Source organism: Papilio machaon, chromosome 4, assembly GCF_912999745.1.
Source record: "Papilio machaon chromosome 4, ilPapMach1.1, whole genome shotgun sequence".
Lineage (NCBI taxonomy): Eukaryota > Metazoa > Arthropoda > Insecta > Lepidoptera > Papilionidae > Papilio > Papilio machaon.
This window is the reverse complement of record NC_059989.1, coordinates 10,322,363-10,345,876: the sequence shown is the minus strand read 5'-3', so window position 1 is coordinate 10,345,876 and position 23,514 is coordinate 10,322,363. Positions and strand designations below refer to the sequence as shown.

The 23,514-nt window shown below is 37.9% G+C and overlaps 2 protein-coding genes and 1 long non-coding RNA gene across 3 annotated transcripts; 2 read left to right on the top strand and 1 right to left on the bottom strand.

Annotated features, from left to right (window-relative positions):
- Window positions 1-1,862: 1,862 nt before the first annotated feature.
- Window positions 1,863-4,110, bottom strand: LOC123723638. The gene is made up of 3 exons (XR_006756804.1): window positions 3,917-4,110; window positions 3,502-3,585; window positions 1,863-2,541 (listed from the first exon to the last, which is right to left on the bottom strand). It is a non-coding gene; the product is annotated as an uncharacterized LOC123723638 (long non-coding RNA).
- Window positions 4,111-6,348: 2,238 nt separating this feature from the next.
- LOC123723633 (ubiquitin-conjugating enzyme E2 S-like) lies at window positions 6,349-14,029 on the top strand. The gene is made up of 3 exons (XM_045686932.1): window positions 6,349-6,785; window positions 12,802-13,157; window positions 13,571-14,029. Exons 1-3 carry the CDS (start codon window positions 6,638-6,640, stop codon window positions 13,739-13,741), a joined length of 675 nt encoding a protein of 224 aa, XP_045542888.1. The 5' UTR covers window positions 6,349-6,637; the 3' UTR covers window positions 13,742-14,029.
- A 3,201-nt stretch (window positions 14,030-17,230) lies between these two features.
- On the top strand, window positions 17,231-22,412 carry LOC106716268 (proteoglycan 4). Its single transcript, XM_045686869.1, has 3 exons — window positions 17,231-17,942; window positions 19,727-20,082; window positions 21,099-22,412. Exons 1-3 carry the CDS (start codon window positions 17,795-17,797, stop codon window positions 22,410-22,412), a joined length of 1,818 nt encoding a protein of 605 aa, XP_045542825.1. The 5' UTR covers window positions 17,231-17,794.
- The last annotated feature ends 1,102 nt before the right edge of the window (window positions 22,413-23,514 follow it).

The window sequence follows — 23,514 nt, the reverse complement described above, 5'->3', positions numbered from 1 at the left end:
TTGTTTGCGATGTTAATTTACCAAAATCATTTATATAAACAAACTTAAGTTGCTATTTGTAAGCTCAATTGTTGTTACAAGCTTACAATAATTTTCCTGACGTTTGGCGCCATAATTGTGAATAATTTTACCTGTTTTTCATAACTATATTTCTTGGTTATATAGAGGGGTGGGTTATATATCCTTGGGGACATTTTGGTAGAAACATAATTCAACACATCTACAGTTAATTCAAAAATTGACTGTCAACAAATTCCAGTTCAGTTCAATTTCAAATTTTTGTTGGATGCACACTTGCTATGAGAGCTCATTAAGATGAGTCATATAAAAAGGTGTTAAAATGGGCTAACTCTACTCAGCTAAGCTTTTTGTAAAATCAATAACTTTAGCCTCCAAAAAAATTAACCACTTTCAAAAAAATAAACCAAGCAGTTTACTAAATTATCAATTCACCGGTTGGCTCTAGTCTTCGCATAAAATGATATGATGGGAGGACTTTGTAACAGGATGGCCAAGAGTAACAGCTTTCTGTGAAACAGTTATTTTGTCGTTACTAAGCTTTCTAAAGGCAGGTTTTTCTCAAGCAGGGGCATGTGGGGTTCGACCCACTAAAACCCCCTCGGTGGCCAGACTCCAGTGCAAAACAAGAAGGTTCCGGGATCTCCAAGAAACGCACCGGAACGTTGTAAGACTTGTAATGAGTAATAAAAAGAGAGGTTATTTTCAATCTTTTATTGCTTTATTCAATAAATAACATTTTACAGAACGGGATTCCATATGTAGATCCTGGGAAACAAAGTAAAAAATTAACACATACTTTAAATTTTTTAATAAAGTATTGTGATTTATACAATACAACCTAATAGAGAAAACTTTACAAATCAAAGGTTAATATATAAAACATATGTATGATAACAAAAAACTATATCAAAGAAACATTTACATAGTGATAATGAAAACAATTATCTCCTTACTACATTAACAGTTTATTCATATGCAGTTATAGAATATGATTTTATTTTTTTTGAATATTTTTTTATTGGGAAAGTTGTTAGTTATCGGTACTTGTACTAACTTTGACGTCAAAAACTAATTACATGTTTTCCAATTTTTTTTTTTTTTTTTTTTATGAGAATATTTTAAACATACTATGTGCCTCGGGGGAAACAGTTATGTGGGAGTCTCTTCCGGAAGGGAAGCATACCCACTAAACCACCTCTAGTTCCTCCTACGCATGGTAGTGGAGATACCCTGATGTATCACCACTATGAAGCTGGATCAACTACCTTAGGAAAGGCACACCGGAACTATAGTGCACCTTCATTCCGGCCCTTAGTGGGAGCTGGCGGGTCCCCCATATCCGCCACCTCAAGGCTATTGTAACTATCCTTTTTAAAATATATACAAACTCTCGGTTTATACAAAATTTTGAAGTAGACTAGGACATCAAAATTTGTATATCTTTCCAAAGGTAGAATTTGTTATTTGTGCAAAAGATATTTTATATATGTGATCGTCTAATTTAGGACTTTGTTCTACATTGTGTTTTTATAGTAACTGATTCTTTTAGGTTATATTAGGAGTAATGACTATTCACTTTCATTCTCCAATCCGAGTTTAGTATCTCTTAATAATTAATTTAAATTAAATGAAAATAAAATTTATCTCTAACATACTTGTAAAAGGTTTACAAGCTATATTTACAATACCCATTACAAGTATCTAGTCGCTCCCCTCATTTCTTAAAAAAAATTCGATTCGAAAATTGAACATTAGAGCGACAGACTGGGCAAATTACATAATTTAATTCAAACAAACGGTCCAGACAAGTTTGGCATTGCGTGTGACCGCATGGGATCAACACCACTTCGAGTGAGTTAGTCGCACAGATGTTGCAACGAAGGGGTTGAGGTTCGCGATCATTATCGTGGCGGGGGGGAGACGCGGGGGGGAGACGCGGGCAGGACATCGGCGGGTACCAGAATAGGAGCCTGGACCACCTCCGGTGCTACCTGCTCAATGTTGTCTGCAATGACAACTTCTTGAGCGAATTCTGGGACGTCATCTACAACAGCCTCAATGCCTACGTCCAACAATCTGCTCGTTTGCACTCTCTAATCTGTTATAATTTGTTGTGGTCTTGGATTGCCAGCTGCTTGCCAAATTCTAAGGAAAACTGCCTCATACAGAGGACGGTTCTGCATCAGGACTACAGCAGGATGAAAATTGTGTCCAGCAATTATACTGTGTACCGTTAAAATTTGGCAAATTGACAATCCAGCTGGGACAGTCAGGAATGTTCCATCGATGACTAGCACTTCACTGTCAGCGATGCAACGTTCGAAACCGCGCATGACTAATATGACAGCTTTTCCTTCCGCCACCGACACAGTGGCGAAAAGAACAGGACTTAACAAGCCTTATTAGGCCACCGCATATTCCTCCAAGGTGAGTGGCTGAGCCGGCTGTGAGTTTCTCCTCCACTTCCGCATCGAGGGCAGCACACTCTCGTAGAGCAGGTGAGATGCAGCATCCGGATATCTGTAAAAAAACATTCCAAAATATTTATTTCAAACTATATTACAAAACATATCATCTTGCTAATTTTTTTTTTGCATTGAATAAACTACTGCACTGTTTGAATATTCTTTGACTTAATAATAATAATAAAAAATGTTTATTTAGGTTACACACAAATGTAGATACATAAAATAAACAAGGTACAAATTAGTTGGAAGGTGGTAACACTAAAAGGCCTGGGCTCGGCGAATAGCTTGCCCGGAACGACAACACCGATTTTCAGCCCTCGCCTTATGGAGAATAAACCAAAAAGGAAAAATGAAGTTTTTAAGTGTTGGTAAATTGATTAATCAACGAATATTCCTATAGGGATGTTTCAAATTAAAATTATATAATTAATATAATAAACTGTTAACTATGTAAATAATATATAATAATGTGAATAATAGAAAAACATAATGTGTCAAGAAAAATATCAAATCACTCAAACTGTTATCAGGTACAGGTGTTATACCACTAAGTATTCCTAGTTTTTGGCTAGACACAAGATTTGATCTTTGATCTTTTCTTTAAAAGTGTGTTTAATCATAGTTACATTCCTGAGCAGACTTGATTGACTTCTATTATCCTATGTTACTCCTAAATAACAAAGGACACTTTTTACATAATATTTACTGTATTATTTCAAAACACAAATGATTGCACTGAAGTAACTTACATAATCTCAACAACCATTGGTAGTGTTTCTATTTACACAACCACCAGTGTATATAGATTGCACTGAAGATTTATATTTAATATTTGCATCACCTTACCTACTAGTTAATAATGCTATCATAGTTTTTCATAGTAAATCATCAATCAAAAGAAAAAATATACACACATCACTTTGGTATTCTGAACTAATTGAATGTCCAAATAAAGGGTCCATAAATAAGGTGGTATAAACAACACAATTCTTAAGAAATAGTTATCACTTACCTGGCAGCTTCTTCCTCATATATGGCATTCAGAGGAATACTCTCCTCTGAAGCCCTCCTCTTTAGTTCCTGGAACATTGTATTGCTGAAAAAAGAGAGGGTTATTTAATAACCTTGAGTAATTACTTTTAAACCGGGAAAATCCATTCCCACAGAAAAGGACCAAAAAATATAACATGGGCAGGGCTGTCTCAGAATAAAATATCCAAAATATTTTATTACATATACTGTCAAGCAAAAGTGCATATACAAACTTTGCACATAAGCATGAAATTTACAACAAAACAAGTGACTTTTAGTTGTAGTTGGCTTTTTACATTACTTACATTATTCTTTATGAACAATAAAACAAGCCTGCAACTCAGCCTAAAGGTCATACACTAATAAAAACAAAGAAGGTATTTTTGTTATCTCACCAATTAAGCACCCAGGGAGTAGGGGAATGATTGTGCTGCCCAATCGTCGGTCCAGCTTTAAACGTTGAGTGTCGAAATCGCAGTTTTTGAATTACTTAGAGTAATAAATCCCATCCCGCAGTATCCAGTGCGCTGGACACCGGTCGCTGGCGCACCTCATGATTGTCGAGGCCCTCCTCGAGCGACTGACCACATAAAAGTTATCATCCCGAGAAAACCACCTCGAGTTCCCTTTGTAGGGAACGATTTCATTGAAATCGTCCACTACAAGAGGAGCTCCAGGTGGCCTGGGAGCCTCAGGGTGACGGGGATCGGGGACAGCTTGCTGCTCAGCCATTACTAAAAAAAATCCAAAATTTTTAGTATTTAGGTGAATATAAAAAACGTTGTGTCGAAATCGCAGTTCTTGAATTTTAAATTTGAATAAAAAGCACGAGTGTGGATAATCCAGCCAAGCACTTTAGAAACGAAATGACAGACCGCGGTTAGATTGGCGGTTCGGTTGGGTTTGAAAATAGTGTTGCCACACAAACAGTATAAAGTTTTTAAAAATTCCATCAGAAAAAAAAGAAATATTTGATTATCGTATTAAGTGAATCTAAAAGCCTCCGCAGACAAGAGACTTATTCGCACAATAGTCTAATCGGCACATAATGTGAATAAGCATGTATTGAAGTAAGCACACTACAGCGACTGACTATCGGTCGACCAAAAAATTGAATTGTGCTTAACTTTTAATTTTAAACCATATAAACATTAAACTATCGAGACTTCTTCATGTGCATAGCTGCAATTGGCGCATATACACTGCCGATTGTTTAGTTTACTCGTCGATTAATTCCTTTGCTGCATTTCCCCTGACGGTATTCACATAAGATGTGTACTAAAATTCTAATGCTAAATACGGCGAAAAATTCGAGTTGCTGTTGCCGCGATAAAGCATCGTCTTCACTCAAAGACGGACTGCTTGGGCACACTATATAATCTTCGATAATGCAAACGAAAACTTTATTTTAAACTTTTACAACATGTTCCTTTTAACAATAATCAAAATAAACAACCAAGTCGTCATAGTAATTTTATTTTATTATTTCAATATATATATTTTCTTCCTTTCTTTTGTCATTGTCATTCATTGTCTCACGTCTCTCGCCAGTAACATCAACGTCCTCCCTCGACGTGAAGACCGATAAGGTCGTACAATTTTCTCAAACTCTCAGATGTCTTTCAACTGGAGTTCAGTGGTTACTTCTCTACATTAACCTCACCATATATTAGAAACTGTCGTCTAAAGAAGTGTCGAATCCTTGTGTGTTTGGTTCGTCTGTGGAATCGTGACGTAGGTCATTGGGAGGATGTTTTACCAGCAGTTCCATCAGATCATTATTATGCACCATCATTAATGCTTCCGCATGAAAGATTCTTTAAACATCCTCGTAGAACAGTAGACGGAGCACTCTTCTCGGGAAAATTCAGAACCTGCAGGAGGTAATAAAGTTGTGTGAAACGATGAAGCTACCTCTCTTCGGCGATCCTAAAGGTGATGGGTGATGTGGTGTTATTTCAACCTTTGCATTTTTCATAATTTTTATATTTAGAAATTGTTACGTTGACATTGTCACTGTAATTTTTAATGAAATAAAATCAATATATTTGGTGTGCCGTTTATTTATTACATCGATATGTCTGTTAAAAGATTGGTATTCTTGCTTCAGAAATTTAGTGCAGTCTTAAATTGAGGTGGAGTGTTGTGAATAGGATCTTCTTGAGGATCGAAAGAGGTTGTTGCACTATTAGGTTGATTCTATAAGGAAGATATATTTAAAACAGTAGAGAAAATATGTGCACGAGATAGAATTTTAATTTTATTATTTTACGTTGTTGTTCAATCAATTTATTAGTTTAATAATAAACATTATTTAAGTAATTTACAGTGTGTAATTCCTAACCAAATTCTATCAAACTGCGTTAAATCAAATTTATTATTTTTTAAGTATTTGTTATAATTTGTGTTACATTTTTTGTTATAGTGGCAACAAAATTTCTTTTCTTCATCCCAATCTAAACGAAGCACAAACCATAAATGACAGAATAATCTGTTGACCAATAAGAGACCAGGTGAGCTGACCAATCAGGGAAGTGGTCATGAATTATCGGGCCGTGCATTATCACCCCCGTACCGTTAAAGTACAGCCAAATAATTCGTGTACAAGTAATGCACGGCCTAATATTCCGTGACCAGTGGTCGCCAATTATCAGGCCGTACATTATCGTGGCTGTACAATATCAGTACGGTCTGGATAATGCACAGCCACGATAATGCACGACCTGATAATGTACGGCCCAATAATTCATGTACAAACAAAGGTTTGTTTGTACATGAATTATTGGGCCGTGCATTATCGGGTCGTACAATATACGGACTCGTATCCCTTTATTAGCAATTTAAAACGAAACGGTAGATTGTATTTATTTTTTAGTATATTTTGCAACTGTAAATATTAAAGAACATTATTCTAAAAGGTTTGGAGAGGGCAGGGGGTCAAGCCTGTTTAACAAAAGGAAACCTAGAAAATATTTATTATTTAAAAAGAGTTATTTCATGTAGCTATTTTAAGTGTGTAAACGTAATAGAAGTCAAAGGAAGTAGGGATTGTGGTGTTGCGTTGTGCGGTACGTGTGATGGTGGAGGGCGGTGGGACACTGCACGGGCACTGAGCGATGTCGAACGTGGAGAACGTGTGCCCGCAGGTACTGCGCGGTGTGGTGCGCGAGGTGCGCCGGTTGGCGGCGGATCCGCCCGCTGGCATCAAGCTGCTGCTGCGGGATAACGACATCACTGACGTCGTGGCCCTCATTGACGGTCCAGGTACCCTTTGGCTATGCCCAGTAATTTTTCATTACATGCTATGCCTCCATGTGCCTGACTTAACTCATAATTATCTTGCAGCTAAACAAACTTTCAAATTAATACTTTCAAATGGCAAAATGCTGAGTGTAATGTAGTCTGTCCTAAGAGTTTCCTATTTTAAGTAGGAAATTTATTTTAGGATCTTCTGTGTATTGTCTATTATTTTTAAAGAAAAACATGGTATCCAAGGAATTTAAAAAATAAAATATTAAATAAATATACCTTTAAAACATATGACTTAAAGATGTTTTTCTGATTCCCAACCACTGCGAGAGATATCAGTATACCTCACAGTTGTATCCATATTATATTGTACTCCATATACATGTCAATTAGAAAATGAAATATTTTTGAATAACAACACCATTAAATGAAAAAATTGACTAAATCAACAAGTTAAAACTTATAAATGAGTTGCTGAAAGTAGGAATTGGATTACTACACTATTAAAAAACATTATTTTTTGCATGTTGTAGGAAAAATAAATAAATAACAGACACAAGTGATTTTCTTAGAAGTTTATGTGCGCTTGCACAGTTCACTCTCCTCCAAAATATACGGAGTAATGAAAAATATATCCAAAAATACAGTGAATTATCCAGGATCCTTGCACTATCGTGAGGAGCCAACTCAGTGACTTAACAAGAAACATTGTTAGATGACAACACATGGGCATTAAACAATATTAGAATAGTTAGGAGTTAAGTAAACTACACAAGAAAACAAAAACATTCTCATTACAACTCAATCCATAAATAATCACTTAATTATTCTTATTTAATGTACTATTTTAATGATTGTCTCAGTTACCTCATATCATATGATAGTTTCCATAACCATGGCTTCTGTTCAAGGAGATTTTACATATTTTTGGTGAAATGGCATTAAGAAAAAAGAAGAATTTAAAATATGGAAAAAGGAACACATTCTTAATGTCATTGTATTTTTAGTTGTCTTTTCTATTCATGTTTCTCAATATACGCTTCTACAAAAAGTTAATTTCATTTTAAATGTTTTTACCATATACATTTTGGTCCGATTCGAGCCGCATATTTTACAAGACCAATGGATACTGTTGAGTGGTAATAAATAACGCTTTTAAGAACAATTTTTACAATTTTTAAGATCTCAGTCAGCAATAATATGGAAGCTTATTAATCATATTCATATAGTCTAAGGAAGAAATAAACATTGCTTGAAACAGTACAAGTAAGTCGAGAAGTTGCAGAAGCCTGGACTATTCTTAAGAAGTATTAGGATAATAAGCGGTATGTTGCCAATTGTATTCTTACACGTTTCATTAAGAAGAATTGATAGCTCAGTTTACTACAGAAGAATTGTAAGATACCTCAATCAATAATACTATCAAACATATTACTTTACAAGAACCATACATAAGTTAAAGACAATGAAACAAGAAAGCATTTTAAGCAACCGCTCAGTATTATTCATTAAGTAAGAAACTCACATCTTGTAAAATATTAATTTGAAACAGCAGACAGTCACACACCCTGGAAGTAGCTATATTGGGAGAACATGAATACAACAGCAGGAAAACAAAAGACCCGAAGGAGAAGAATTAATTAGTAACACCACACTTCTCCTGTAAAATGCAGCATGGTCAATATGTTATTGTATACAACAGCACTAACAGATGTTTTTTCAGACAGACTATACACACGTCGTTAGCGCTCTACATGATCAGGACACACAGGCCTCGTTTATTACCGAGTTAATCTCGGTAAAAAGGATTGATGACAAATCGAGGTAACAAACATAGGTGAAGGTAAGATGAGTTAAGAGTGCGGTAAGACGCAATATACAACCTTCCACCTAGATGTCATTGCATTGCTTTTGCCCTGTCACAGCCCTTTTTTCATGATGTGGAATAAAGGGTCCACCTGTCTCTTAATAAGTGAGGTACCATTACTTTAAGCTGAGGACTGAGGTCATACAATAATGGTATATTTGACAAGGAGACAGGCATAGTTCACTCGAATGGAATAAGTCTATCGAGTGAGTCACACAGGTCAGAACAAGAATGGCATAGAGAAAGAAAGCGAGACAGAGAGAGCAACACAAACAAAAGTGCACTTACAATATTAGAAAAATCACAACATATAAGAAATACTTATGACATCATTACATTAAAGAGTTTTTTGTGAGAGATAGAGAGAGTATACATACACATAAGTAGTCGAGATTTATTCCAGAAGTTTTCGTAGACAGAATGATACTTAAGCAACACTACGGGAACATTAACAAAAGATGAGGAAGGTAATTTACAAGACAATAATAAAAGGAGATGACAATGGAAGTTAATCAGTAAGTTATTTTCAAACAATTTGTAGAAGAAAATACAACGTGTGGTACCGTCAAGTCGTTCGACGATTTAAGCATTTAGTAAAGAATTTACAAATTCACATACTCTAAAGGTGGAGAACAGTATCATAGAGTATCTAAGTTAAGACCATGCGGTGAAAGACAAATGAGGAAACAATTGTTTTATTAATGTTTACTACATTATGCAATTAATGAGAGAAGACAGACATAAACAAATAGGAGATCGACGTTTCCTCCGAGCAAGACTTGCGCACTAATTAGATGGAAATTACACAGAAATAATTATTAGGAGATGTTATACAATGTTACAGTTGAGATCGCTGAAGAACACAAGAAGCATCGCTTGGTGCGATCAATCAGAACAATCTTTAGAGCAATACAACAAGAAATGATGTCTGAAATCAGATTTAAAGAAGAATTAGGAACACACTGATTTGCAGATAAAAGAGTATATTTTAATAAGGAGAAAATGAATAATTAGCAAGTGCAGAACAATACAATTATTTAGAAGATGAAATCAGAATTCATTGCAGCATTGGCAAGATACGCAGTCATAAGAGTTTGAGGATACACGAAGTGATAACACAGATTTCATCTGTACAATTAAGAAAGTAACAACACATTTAAGCAGAATATATTAGCAACAAACAAAGAACATTTACAGCAGAGTTTTAGAAATTATTCAGCGCCTCGAAGAAGATTAGCACAGAACATTAGAGTTCCACCACAGAGTTTGAGAGAAATTATCATTACAGAAGAGGAGAGAATACACAGGAGCTGAATAACTAGCATTTAGTATGAGATGTAACGGTGAAGTGCAAAGAGGATTGAGTCCTTTAAACAATCGTTACAGAAGGCAACATTTTTAGATTCTCCCTCACGGTGGCCGGTCTTCGGTTATTGAAAAGACTAGTAGTCTTTTGGTGGCCGGTATGTTCAAGGAGATTTTACATATTTTTGGTGAAATGGCATTAAGAAAAAAGAAGAATTTAAAATATGGAAAAAGGAACACATTCTTAATGTCATTGTATTTTTAGTTGTCTTTTCTATTCATATTTCTCAATATACGCTTCTACAAAAAGTTAATTTCATTTTAAATGTTTTTATCACATACAGCTTCAATTTTAATTTATAGTAGATAGATAACATGAATTTTATATTTCTTTTCACAAAATCAGTTGGGTTTCATTTTAATTTATTATCTAATCTACATACACTTTATTTTATTTTTATTTTCATCAAAATAAACATATTTTAATAGTAATCACCATTTAAAGAATGTTGTTCAAGGCTATATTAAGACTGTTTTGATTAAACCACCGTTATTTTTAAAATTGACATGCTTTTTTTTCTTTTCAATGTATTTAGATTTTAAAGCATCCACCAATATACATTAATTAAGCATCAAAATTTAATGGAGCGAAAAATATTTGTTTTTGCTGACCAGCGGGTCTAGACAATGTTAAATTCGACAATCGCTATCGCTAATGGGTGTTTTTCAGAAAAATTGACCCTGTGACGATCAGGAAAAATAATTTTGGTTTTACATGAAATTGTTCATATTGTCCCTGGTATGAAACAATTCATTATTAACTATCTAAATATGCTATTTAAATTAATATAAAACCATAAATATAAGAAATATTCAAGTTTTTCTCTCAGCATATGATGCAAAGTATTCCTGTGCGTCACAAAATATAATGAATCAGATATAAAACGACCAGGCATTGAAAGAAAATCAACGTATTTTACCTTATAGATATACTTAAAATCTTTCCATAAACATCAATAAGGTAGCATATTTCTATCACATTAATAAACAATCAGGGAAATAGTTTCATGTTCGTCACTTCTTTCACAAATGGCACTTGAAATGTTGTCTTTACTAATGATACGTGTAACAAATTTAAAAATTTAGCAAATTGAGGAATTTTTGGCTATAATATAATACTGATAATTACTAAATAAACACTATAAAATGAAAAATAGATATTTAAAAAACCATTTCTGTACTATTCAGAATATGGGACAGTGACTATTATGACAAGTGCGTTACGAATAGGAATAATTTGAGCAGTGTCCACACCACCGCGTTTAAAAACACAATCACAAAGAAGTTAACGCTGTATTAACTTAAAATTATTAATAAAAAGTTTTAACTGCATTAAACTTTTAAAGTATTAAATTTATTACTGTTAAAAGTATTAAAAGACATAGAATTATCAATTTGAGATGACATATAACTTATATTATTAAGGATTATTTTAAATTTTTACTTACGAGATAATTATCACAATTACTTTAATCAATAGATGCAATAAACCTCTCTTTCTCTATTTCACGATTCTTTCTTTCATGCAGAAGTTTTTCGCGGTAATATCGTTTGCGACTAGTTTCTAACATCCTATGTAATTTCTGTATTTTAATTGAAATGAAACTAAAATTTTTAATTAATAATTAAATTAAAATTTTAAAATATTTCACGGTATACTAAGCTTTACAATTCAAGTTCGTCACGATTTTGTTCCGATAGTATGTCACGTGACGAAAGTTTTAAAATTAAAAATAACTAATATTTTGTTAAATTAACTTGTTTTTAGCTTTATTAATCTAGTAAAGGTTAGTTTATGTTTTATAAGCAATATGATAAAGAAAAGAATACGAGTTTATTTACCTTTTAAATACTGTCACTATCCAGAAAACTTTTTCTGGACGCCGAAGACACCAACACTTTCGTCACAGTTTTTGTTCCAATTGACGTTAAAAACAACAATGGCGGTATCAAAAACGATCACAATTTTGCCAGGAAGGAAGAAAATACACAAATTAGTAGATTTAGTCTTATGTAAAATATCAAATTCACCGTGACGAAACGGGATTTTCCGGTACTAAGGTTTTCGTAGGACAGTATTAAAATAGTTATATTTTTAAAATAACCATAAGTTTATCACATAAAAACTTGAAAAGACACTTTAAGACATACAGAGACTATGTTCAAACACTTAAACATACTCAAAGACCAATATTCTACAAATGAGATGTACCTATTTGAAGTCTCCGAGAGTACTGTGGGACACACGAAATCTTCACCTCCTATTTTGCTTTTTTTTTAATATAAAAATAAATATCCGCTTTTTATGACCCTTTATAATTTAATTCTATTTTAAAACATTTACCTAGGTCATATGAAATTTTACTTATACATGTCCTATATAAGAAAGTAAAAATAAAAATGGTTAAAGTTGTGGGACAGTCCGATTTTGCTAGGGTCATTTTTTGTGAAAAACACCCTAATAGAATAAAATACGTGACATATCGAAAGTTTGTCACTTCCATACATTTTTGACTTTTCGTTTAGCAACTGCGCTTATCGAATGATACTTTGTCTAGTCCCTCTGTGTAATTATTGCGGCAGAAGCGAGTATAATGAAAGTTGTAAGTGGCCGAGATTTTGTTCCTTTTATCATTTACGCAATCTATTGTTCCTTAAAATACAGGATTGTCAGATTTCAATTAATTATTTTCTTCGGACTGGAAAGCATATTTTTAGGATAAGGTATTAGAAGTGGTTTGATTGTTTTTAAATAAAGGAATGCTAATTTTAAGTCAAAGCGTTTGTTTCCATGGGAAGCGGACACGCCTTACGCCGGCGGTGTGTTCCGCGTGCGGCTGGCGCTGGGCAGGGAGTTCCCCGCCGCGCCGCCGCGCGCCTATTTTCTGACCAAGATCTTCCATCCGAACGTGTCGGCGGCGGGTGAGGTTTGCGTCAACACGCTGAAGCGCGACTGGCGGCCGGAGCTCGGGCTGGCGCACGCGCTGCTGGCCGTGCGCTGTTTGCTCATCGCGCCCAACGCGGACTCTGCGCTCAACGCCGAGGCGGCGGCATTGCTCCGCGACCGCTACGACGACTACTTCGCACGCGCCAAACTCTACACCGACATCCACGCGCGCCCCGACCACGCGCACTCGGCGCACGCCCACAAGCAGGTATACACCGCCGTACTCCGCCTTACACCGCCTTACACCGCCTTACACCGCCGTACTCCGCCTTACACCGCCTTACACCGCCTTACACCGCCGTACTCCGCCTTACACCGCATTACACCGCCGTACTCCTCCTTACACCGCCTTACACCGCCGTACTCCTTATGAGTTAATCATAGCAGATGTCTAGACAACGGTCGCTTCGGTATTTTTGCGATACCAAGTATTCACTTGCTTTAACTATTCAGTTATGCTGCTATATATATATAAAAAAAAAACTATTAGAGCGTCTCGAGACCGTTCACGCCTCCGCGAAAATCTCGCTTTGTGTATTCAAAGCATTTTTATCCAAACTCGAGCATTGAAATATATATTGTGAAATGGCTCATGATCCAATATTAAAATTGCGATTACAGGAATACCGCGACGTTGAGGTGAATGCAGACCAGGGCGGGGAAGTGGGCGGGGAAGCGGGCGGGGAAGCGGGAGGGGAGGGCGCGGAGAGCGGCGAGGGAGCGCCGCGCCCAAAGCGCGAGCGGCGGACAGCCGGCGCCCGCGACACTCGCCGCATCCTCAAGCGGTTATAACGCCGCGCCCACAGCGCCCACCGCGCCCACAGCGCCCACCGCGCCCACAGCGCCCACAGCACCCACCGCGCCCACAGCGCTACCACCCGACCGACTGCGCATGCGTGCGGTCTCGCGGCGAATATTTTCTTAAGTTCAATTTATCCACTACTTGTAAAAATGTATCTTTTAGTTTTATTTCCTAGTAAATCATAATAATTAAAGTCACCATTTTTTTCATTCTCTTTTTGTCCTACTTAAAGGTTAATGTTATTCAGAATTGAGATGTAAAGTGATCGACCATAATAACGTCCGGCTCGAATGTTGGGCGGGGGTGGGGGGAGGGGATTGGTGCCGGAAAAAAATCACAGACAAGATAACGTGGGTATTTTTTATGTATTATAAGATGTCAAACGAGCAAGCGGCCATCTGAAATCACCAAAATAGCGAACCGACCACTGCACATAGACATCCGCAATCGGAGATGCGTTTTCTTTAATTTTAAAATAGAATGGCAGAAAAATAGGACTCGTATTAGGTCCATCCCCCGACACTCACTCATCAGAGGAAACGCGGAATTACTTCTGCTTGACTTACTTTACTTTGGCTTAACAACTGTATTCCACAGGCGTGGAAAACGCAGTGTGTTATTCCAATTCTCAAACCAGACAAAGCACCAGAACTTGCTAGCTCATATAGACCGATCTCCCTATCTTCATGTCTTGGCATAAATTTTTGAAAAAATGTTAAAAGTCCGTCTTGACCGGTATGTTGAAGCTAATAATATCATTCCCAATGTTCAGTATGGCTTTAGAAGAGGGCGTAGCTGTGCTGATAGTTTCATCTCTTTAATATCTGATCTGAAACATGGAAAAGAAAAAAACTTACATACTGTTTGTATATTCCTCGATGTTCAAGGTGCCTTTGACAGTATAGATCCTGGTATACTTGTGAAAGTTATGTCAGGGCTAGGAATACCCGGACAACTCTGCAAATAGATATATGATTTCTTGAATGAAAGGACAGTTTATGTAAAACACAATAATATGTTATATGGTCCAAAAACTGCCTCAAAAGGCACAATGCAAGGTGCTACCTTATCCCCATTATTGTTTAATATTTATACTAATGAAATTTGTAAATTTATAGACACTGAAAGTAATAATGTAAATATTTTACAATTTGCAGATGACATTGTTTTGTACAGTCAGCTTCATAAATATAGTGGCAGTCAAGATATACAAATATATAGGAACACCTAAAGTGATCAATTATATAAGTACAACCAAAGTCGTCAAATTAATTGAAGCATCCACTCTGCTCAAAAACACCGGAGCGTTTACATCGTCATATATATGAGTACATTCAAAGTGCCCATAATTATAGTAACCTAGGACCGAGTTATAACTGGATTGGACACGGTAATAATAATACCGTGAGTGAGAGAGATACAGTTATACCCAATTCCTGTGACGTGACAAAGACAGGGATAACTATCTTCTGTCCCTTTCTGCGTACCAGGCTTTGGTTTGTTTGGGACAACACAGGTTTTTCGAAAATTATGAGTATTTGGTTGCTGCTTCATAGAGAGAATAAATGTATGTAATGTATTATGGAACAATTGAATTAACATGTAGGCACATATGTAATTAACTAGTTTTGAAATAATCACAGGCACCATCCGCCCACGCCTCCCTTTGCCCTCTATACCTGTGCGGCCAAAGCGCACATGTATAGAGGGGAAAGGGAGGCGTGGGCGGAGGGTGCCGGATTATTGGACGTGCCGATCTATCGAAGTGCCGGATTAGTGAGATTATACTGAAATAATAATAATAATTATTATTATTATCATTACTATAAATACTATCATTACTATTATTACTATCAATACTATCATTACTATCAATACTATCATTACTATGAATACTATCATTACTATCATTACTATCAATACAATCATTACTATCATTACTATCAATACTATCATTACTATCATTACTATCAATACTATCATTACTATCATTACTATCAATACTATCATTACTATCAATACTATCATTACTATCATTACTATCAATACTATCATTACTATCATTACTATCAATACTATCATTACTATCATTACTATCAATACTATCATTACTATCAATACTATAATTACTATCATTACTATAATTACTATCAATACTATCAATACTATCATTACTATCAATACTATCATTACTATCATTACTATAATTACTATCAATACTATCATTACTATCATTACTATAATTACTATCAATACTATCATTACTATCATTACTTTTGTTCAGTACAGAACAAGAAATAAAAAACTGCTTGCAAAATAGATTAGATGCGTTTTTATTGAAAGGTAGATTGGTAGTGTTACAAGTTAGCGCGTTAGTGCGAGAATGAATGGAATGAAATGAATGAGTAATTGAATGTCGTTCCCGCGCCGCTCCGCCAGGTGCGTGAAGTTTGGCGCAGATCATTACTATCATTATCATTATTATTATTTATTTATTTAATTATAATATTTAATATTTTATGCATATTACTTGTACACACACGATGTTTCACATCTGCCAGGCGTCCCATGACGGCTCACAAGTATTTTTTTTATACTATTTTCAACAGATTTCAAAATAAGGAGTTTTTAAATTCTGGTATATGCTGTGTTTTTTAAATATTTGATACTTTCTTATCCCGTTGATTTTAAAGAGTATGTTTTTTAATTTGTCCCATGTACATTTTATTTCTTAGAAATTACAATCAAAATAGTTAAATATTAAGTAGTTTTACATGTAGTGTTCACTGTAATGATATATAGTAGTAATTTAAAATTATATGACTTTTATATTGGTATGTTTTTTGTAGCTTTTTATGAAGACTTAGGGCTACGTGCATATCGAAGAAAAATAGGACATCGTTTGAATGCTCGTCTAATGGACCTAAAACTGAAGAGATGCCGCGCTTTGATGAATCGGTACGCGGGAAAAAAATATCGGGAAATTCTTTTTTTGGAGTCACTCAAGACATCCTTGATTAAGGCAGCCGCCGATATTGACATGGACCTCGTTCGTGCTGTGATAGACGACTGGCCGCGCAGATTGAAGGCCTGTATTCAAAATCACGGAGGTCATTTTGAATAAACTTTAGTGTCATAAGAATCTATGTTTTGTTAAGTTCATTTTGGTATATAAATGGTTACATAATTAATAAACTTGTTTCAATTATTTTATATTAAACATGTGGCAGAATTTATGACCTGTCTAAGTATTACCAAAAAATCTGTTTACCTAATCTTGGTCACATAAACAAAAATTACGTATTGTTTTTTATATTTATTACATTTATTAATTACAATTTAATTGAGAATATATAAGTTGGTATATATTAAATTATATCGTAAGTATTCATTTTCGGGACACACCAAATAACTGGTAACCCCAATCCTTTTACTTATATATAGGTATAGTCTATAGTACTCTCTATCTGTCCCTTACGGGTTACGGGTGAACGCGCGTGTCATAGTCATATCTATATAATTCATAATCTGAGAGTGTTACCAATGCATTTAAGTGTGTTTCTTCCTCCCGCCCGCCGCCACTTAACATTTTACTACAGGATCCAACATCCTATAAACCCATTTTAACTACATAAAAAATACAATCCAAACAATTTAAACGACGAATCTTAGTGAAGTGAAGTGTAGTGACTCCAAAGTAATGAACACTTTCCAAATAAGATATGACCTAAAGGTCTATGTTACCAGGTCATAAAATTAAAAAAAAAATTGTTAGTATCCCTATAACTATAATAGCAATTTAAAACGAAACGGTAGATTGTATTTATTTTTGAGTATATTTTGCAACTGTAAATATTAAAACATTATTCGAAAAGGTTTGGAGAGGGCAGGGGGTCAAGCCTGTAAACAAAAGGAAACCTAGAAAATATTGTTGTGGAGTTATTTCATGTAGCTATTTTAAGTGTGTAAACGTAATAGAAGTCAAAGGAAGTAGGGATTGTGGTGTTGCGTTGTGCGGTGGGACACTGCACGGGCACTGAGCGATGTCGAACGTGGAGAACGTGTGCTCGCAGGTACTGCGCAGTGTGGTGCCCAAGATGTGCCGGTTGGCGGCGGATCCGCCCGCTGGCGTCAAGCTGCTGCTGTGGGACAACGACATCACTGACGTCGTGGCCCTCATCGACGGTCCAGGTACCTTTGGCTTTGCCCAGTAATTTTTCATTACTTGTTATGTATGCCTCTATGTGATTTAGCTCATAATTATCTTGCAGCTAAACAAACTTTCAAATCAATACTTCCAAATGGCAAAATGCTGAGTTTAAGAATTTCTTATTTTAAGTAGGAAATTTATTTTAGGATCTTCTGTGTATTGTCTAACATGATGTATGAGTGGAACCAAATGAATTTTGGAGCCGGCATAAATATGTCTTGCCTTTATGATTAATGCTACCATACTTTAACTGTAATGGTAGAGTTTGCAACAATATGTTTTCTAATATACTCAAGCAGTAAACTATCACAGTCAAACAGAAGGTGGTTAAAGTTTTAAGGGGTATGAAGGGTGAATGAATGAAGAGATCACTCCCTTTTTAAGAAAAACATGGTATCCAAGGAATTTAAAAAATAAAATATTAAATAAATATACCTTTAAAACATATGACTTAAAGATGTTTTTCTGATTCCCAACTACTGCGAGAGATATCAGTATACCTCACAGTTGTATCCATATTATATTGTACTCCATATACATGTCAATTAGAAAATGAAATATTTTTGAATAACAACACCATCAAATGAAAAAATTGACTAAATCAACAAGTTAAAACTTATAAATGAGTTGCTGAAAGTAGGAATTGGATTACTACACTATTAAAAACATTATTTTTTTGCATTTTGTAGGAAAAATAAATAAAAAACAGACACAAGTGATTTTCTTAGAAGTTTATGTGCGCTTGCACAGTTCACTCTCCTCCAAAATATACGGAGTAATCAAAAATATATCCAAAAATACAGTGAATTATCCAGGATCCTTGCACTATCGTGAGGAGCCAACTCAGTGACTTAACAAGAAACATTGTTAGATGACAACACATGGGCATTAAACAATATTAGAATAGTTAGGAGTTAAGTAAACTACACAAGAAAACAAAAACATTCTCATTACAACTCAATCCATAAATAATCACTTAATTATTCTTATTTAATGTACTATTTTAATGATTGTCTCAGTTAGCTCATATCATATGATAGTTTCCATAACCATGGCTTCAATTTTAATTTATAGTAGATAGATAATATGAATTTTATGTTTTTTTTTCACAAAATCAGTTGGGTTTCCTTTTTAATTTATTATCTAATCTACATACACTTTATTTTATTTTTATTTTCATCAAAATAAACATATTTTAATAGTAATCACCATTTAAAGAATGTTGTTCAAGGCTATATTAAGACTGTTTTGATTAAACCACCGTTATTTTTAAAATTGACGTGCTTTTTTTCTTTTCAATGTATTTTGATTTTAAAGCACCCACCAATATACATTAATTTAGCATCAAAATTTAAAGGAGCGAAAAATATTTGTTTTTGCCGACCAGCGGGTCTAGACAATGTTAAATTCGACAATCGCTATCGCTAATAGAATAAAATACGTGACATATCGAAAGTTTGTCACTTCCATACATTTTTGACTTTTCGTTTAGCAACTGCGCTTATCTAATGATACTTTGTCTAGTCCCTCTGTGTAATTATTGCGGCAGAAGCGAGTATAATGAAAGTTGTAAGTGGCCGAGATTTTGTTCCTTTTATCATTTACGTAATCTATTGTTACTTAAAATACAGGATTGTCAGATTTCAATTAATTATTTTCTTCGGACTGGAAAGCATATTTTTAGGATAAGGTATTAGAAGTGGTTTGATTGTTTTTAAATAAAGGAATGCTAATTTTAAGTCAAAGCGTTTGTTTCCATGGGAAGCGGACACGCCTTACGCCGGCGGTGTGTTCCGCGTGCGGCTGGCGCTGGGCAGGGAGTTCCCCGCCGCGCCGCCGCGCGCCTACTTTCTGACCAAGATCTTCCATCCGAACGTGTCGGCGGCGGGTGAGGTTTACGTCAACACGCTGAAGCCCGACTGGCGGCCGGAGCTCGGGCTGGCGCACCCGCTGCTGGCCGTGCGCTGTTTGCTCATCGAGCCCAACGCGGACTCTACGCTCAACGCCGAGGCGGCGGCATTGCTCCGCGACCGCTACGACGACTACTTCGCACGAGCCAAACTCTACACCGACATCCACGCGCGCCCCGACCACGCGCACTCGGCGCACGCCCACAAGCAGGTATACACCGCCGTACTCCGCCTTACACCGCCTTACACCGCCGTACTCCGCCTTACACCGCTTTACACCGCCTTACACCGCCGTACTCCGCCTTACACCGCCTTACACCGCCGTACTCCGCCTTACACCGCCTTACACCGACTTACTACGCCTTACACCGCCTTACACCGCCTTACACCGCCTTACACCGCCGTACTCCGCCTTACACCGTCTTACACCGCCTTACACCGCCTTACACCGCCTTACACCGCCTTACACCGCCTTACACCGCCGTACTCCGCCTTACACCGCCTTACACCGCCGTACTCCGCCTTACACCGCCTTACACCGCCTTACACCGCCGTACTCCGCCTTACACCGCCTTACACCGCCTTACACCGCCGTACTCCGCCTTACACCGCCTTACACCGCCATACTCCGCCTTACACCGCCTTACACTGACTTACTACGCCTTACACCGCCTTACACCGCCTTACACCGCCTTACATCTCCGTCACACGCGCACAAAACAACTATAGTAAGTACAAATATCTCTAGGCGTGATTTACGTACATCGTACACGTCTGATGAATGTGCGTGCTGGAAGCCTAATTTTGGTCATCTTTTCCTACCCACCCTTTTCTTGTAAGGAATGGATGGGAAAGAAAGGTGGATTTGGCAGTAAAGGGGACGCATTAGAAGGGGAAATATCATCTCTGTGAGTCCACTCCTCCGTCGATTAATGGTAGACGACGCATCTGCAACCTTACGAGTTAGTCATAGCAGATGTATAGACAGCGATCGCTTCGGTATTTTATCGATACAAGTGAATAGTTATGCTGCTATATATATGTAAAAAAAAAACTATTAGATAGCCTAGAGACCATTCACGCCTTCGCGAAAATCTCGCTTTGTGTATATTTGCCATCGCTACCTGCATATATGAAATTTTAAAGTATTTTTATCCAAACTCGAACAATATTTATTTCAATTATTGTGAAATGGCTCATAATCCAATATTAAAATTGCGATTACAGGAATACCGCGACGTTGAGGTGAATGCAGACCAGGGCGAGGAGGGCGCGGAGAGCGACGAGGGAGCGCCGCACCCAAAGCGCGAGCGGCGGACATCGCCCACAGCGCCCACCGCGCCTACAGCGCGAACCGTGCCCACAGCGCCCACAGCGACCACCGCGCCCAAAGCGACCACCGCGCCCAAAGCGCCCACCGCGCGTACCGTGTCTACAGCGACCACCGCGCCCAAAGCGCCCACCGCGCTTTCCGTGCCTACAGCGCCCACAGCGACCACCGCGCCCACTGGGACCACCGCGCCCAAAGCGCCCACAGCGACCACCGCGCCCAAAGTGCCCACAGCGACCACCGCGCCCAAAGCGCCCACCGCGCGTACCGTGTCTACAGCGCCCACAGCGATCACTGCGCCAAAAGCGCCCACAGCGACCACCGCGCCCAAAGCGCCCACAGCGACCACCGCGCCCACTGGGACCACAGCGACCACCGCGCCCAAAGCGCCCACAGCGACCACCGCGCCCAAAGCGCCCACCGCGCGTACCGTGTCTACAGCGCCCACAGCGACCACTGCGCCAAAAGCGCCCACAGCGACCACCGCGCCCAAAGCGCCCACCGCGCGTACCGTGTCTACAGCGCCCACAGCGACCACCGCGCCCAAAGCGCCCACAGCGACCACCGCGCCCAAAGCGCCCACAGCGACCACCGCGCCCAAAGCGCCCACCGCGCGTACCGTGTCTACAGCGCCCACAGCGACCACCGCGCCCAAAGCGCCCACAGCGACCACCGCGCCCACCGTGCCCACCTCGCCCACAGCGTGTACCGTGCCCACAGCGGCCACCGCGCCCAAAGCGTCCACAGCGCGTACCGTGCCCACAGCGCCCACCGCGGACAAAGCGCCAACAGCGCGAACCGCGCCTACAGCACCCGCCGCGCCAACTGCGCGTACCGCGCCCACAGCGCCCACAGAGCATACCGCGCCCACAGCACTCACCGCGCCCACAGCGCGTACCGCTCCCACAGCGCCCACCGCTCCCACAGCGCCCACCGCTGCAACAGCGCCCACCGCTCCCACAGCGCCCACCGCTCCCACAGCGCGTACCGCGCCCACCGCTCCCACAGCGCCCACCGCTCCCACCGCTCCCACAGCGCCCACCGCTCCCACAGCGCCCACCGCTCCCACAGCGCCAACAGCGCCCACTGCACCCAAAGCGCATACAGCGCCCACCGCGCCCACAGCGCGTACCGCGCCCACCGCGCCAACAGCGCTCACCGCGCCCACAGCGCCCACAGCACCCACCGCGCTACCACCCGACCGAAAATAATACTTTATTTTGTATCCGTAATATTGTCTGTCCACAAGTTCGCGTTTGTTTCGGGTAATCTCTGAAACATTTGATGACTGCGAGGGATGGGGATTGGGATTGGGATTTCAACCGAGTAAAAATTCGAAATGGATAAATACCCATAATTTCCATTTTTTTTTCGAGTTTAGGTTTAAAGATCTTTATTTTTCATAAAACACAGTTTCACTTACAATGAGAAAAAGAAGTAGATATAACATACAGGCTTGCGGGTTAATACGTAATATCGATACAGAATACAGGATTAATATAAAACAAAATAAACCTTAACACAACTGTAGAAGAGAATCTAAATTGACAGGAATGACAAAGTTATATATGTAGATAATATTGAGAACAGATTATTACAGTTCAGTGATGATATACGATTTAAGTTTATTTTTGAAAACATTAATACTGTTACAATTCTTTATCTCGTCCGGCAGTTTGTTAAACATTTGAACGCCTTCGAACAAAATAGTTTTATTTCCATAGTTATTTCGCGGAGTAATTGATTTTAATTTGTGTTTGTTACGTAAGTTATGTTTGTTATCTCTTTTTTCGAGTTAAATGTTAGACTTAATGTTTTTATTTGTTATGTTCATTATGAGAGTACAAGTCCTAAATTTAAACATTTGAGTGACATTAAGTAATTTTGTTTTGTTATAAAGTTCATTAGTTGGAGTTCGGTAATCAAAATGATATAATACCTTTATAATTTTATTCTGTGTTTTTTGTAATGAAAGTAAATTAGTCGATGCTGCTGATCCCCAGATTTCTATTAAGTAATCAACATGCGTTTTTACTAGAGAATTATATATAACTGGCTTAACTCTTTTAGGAATACAGTGAGCTGCTTTGTAAAGAGCTCCTAGGACTGCTTTTAATTTTGACTTAACCGTTTCTATATGCGGCTTCCATGTTAGTTTGTCATCTATTACTAACCCTAAATACTTTTCTTCATATGATCTTTGAAGAGTGTCATTATTTATTTTGGGGGGAACAAAATCTGGTATGGGCTTATTTTTTGCTGTTAATATTATAAAAGACGTTTTCTTTATATTGATTGTTAACATATAACATA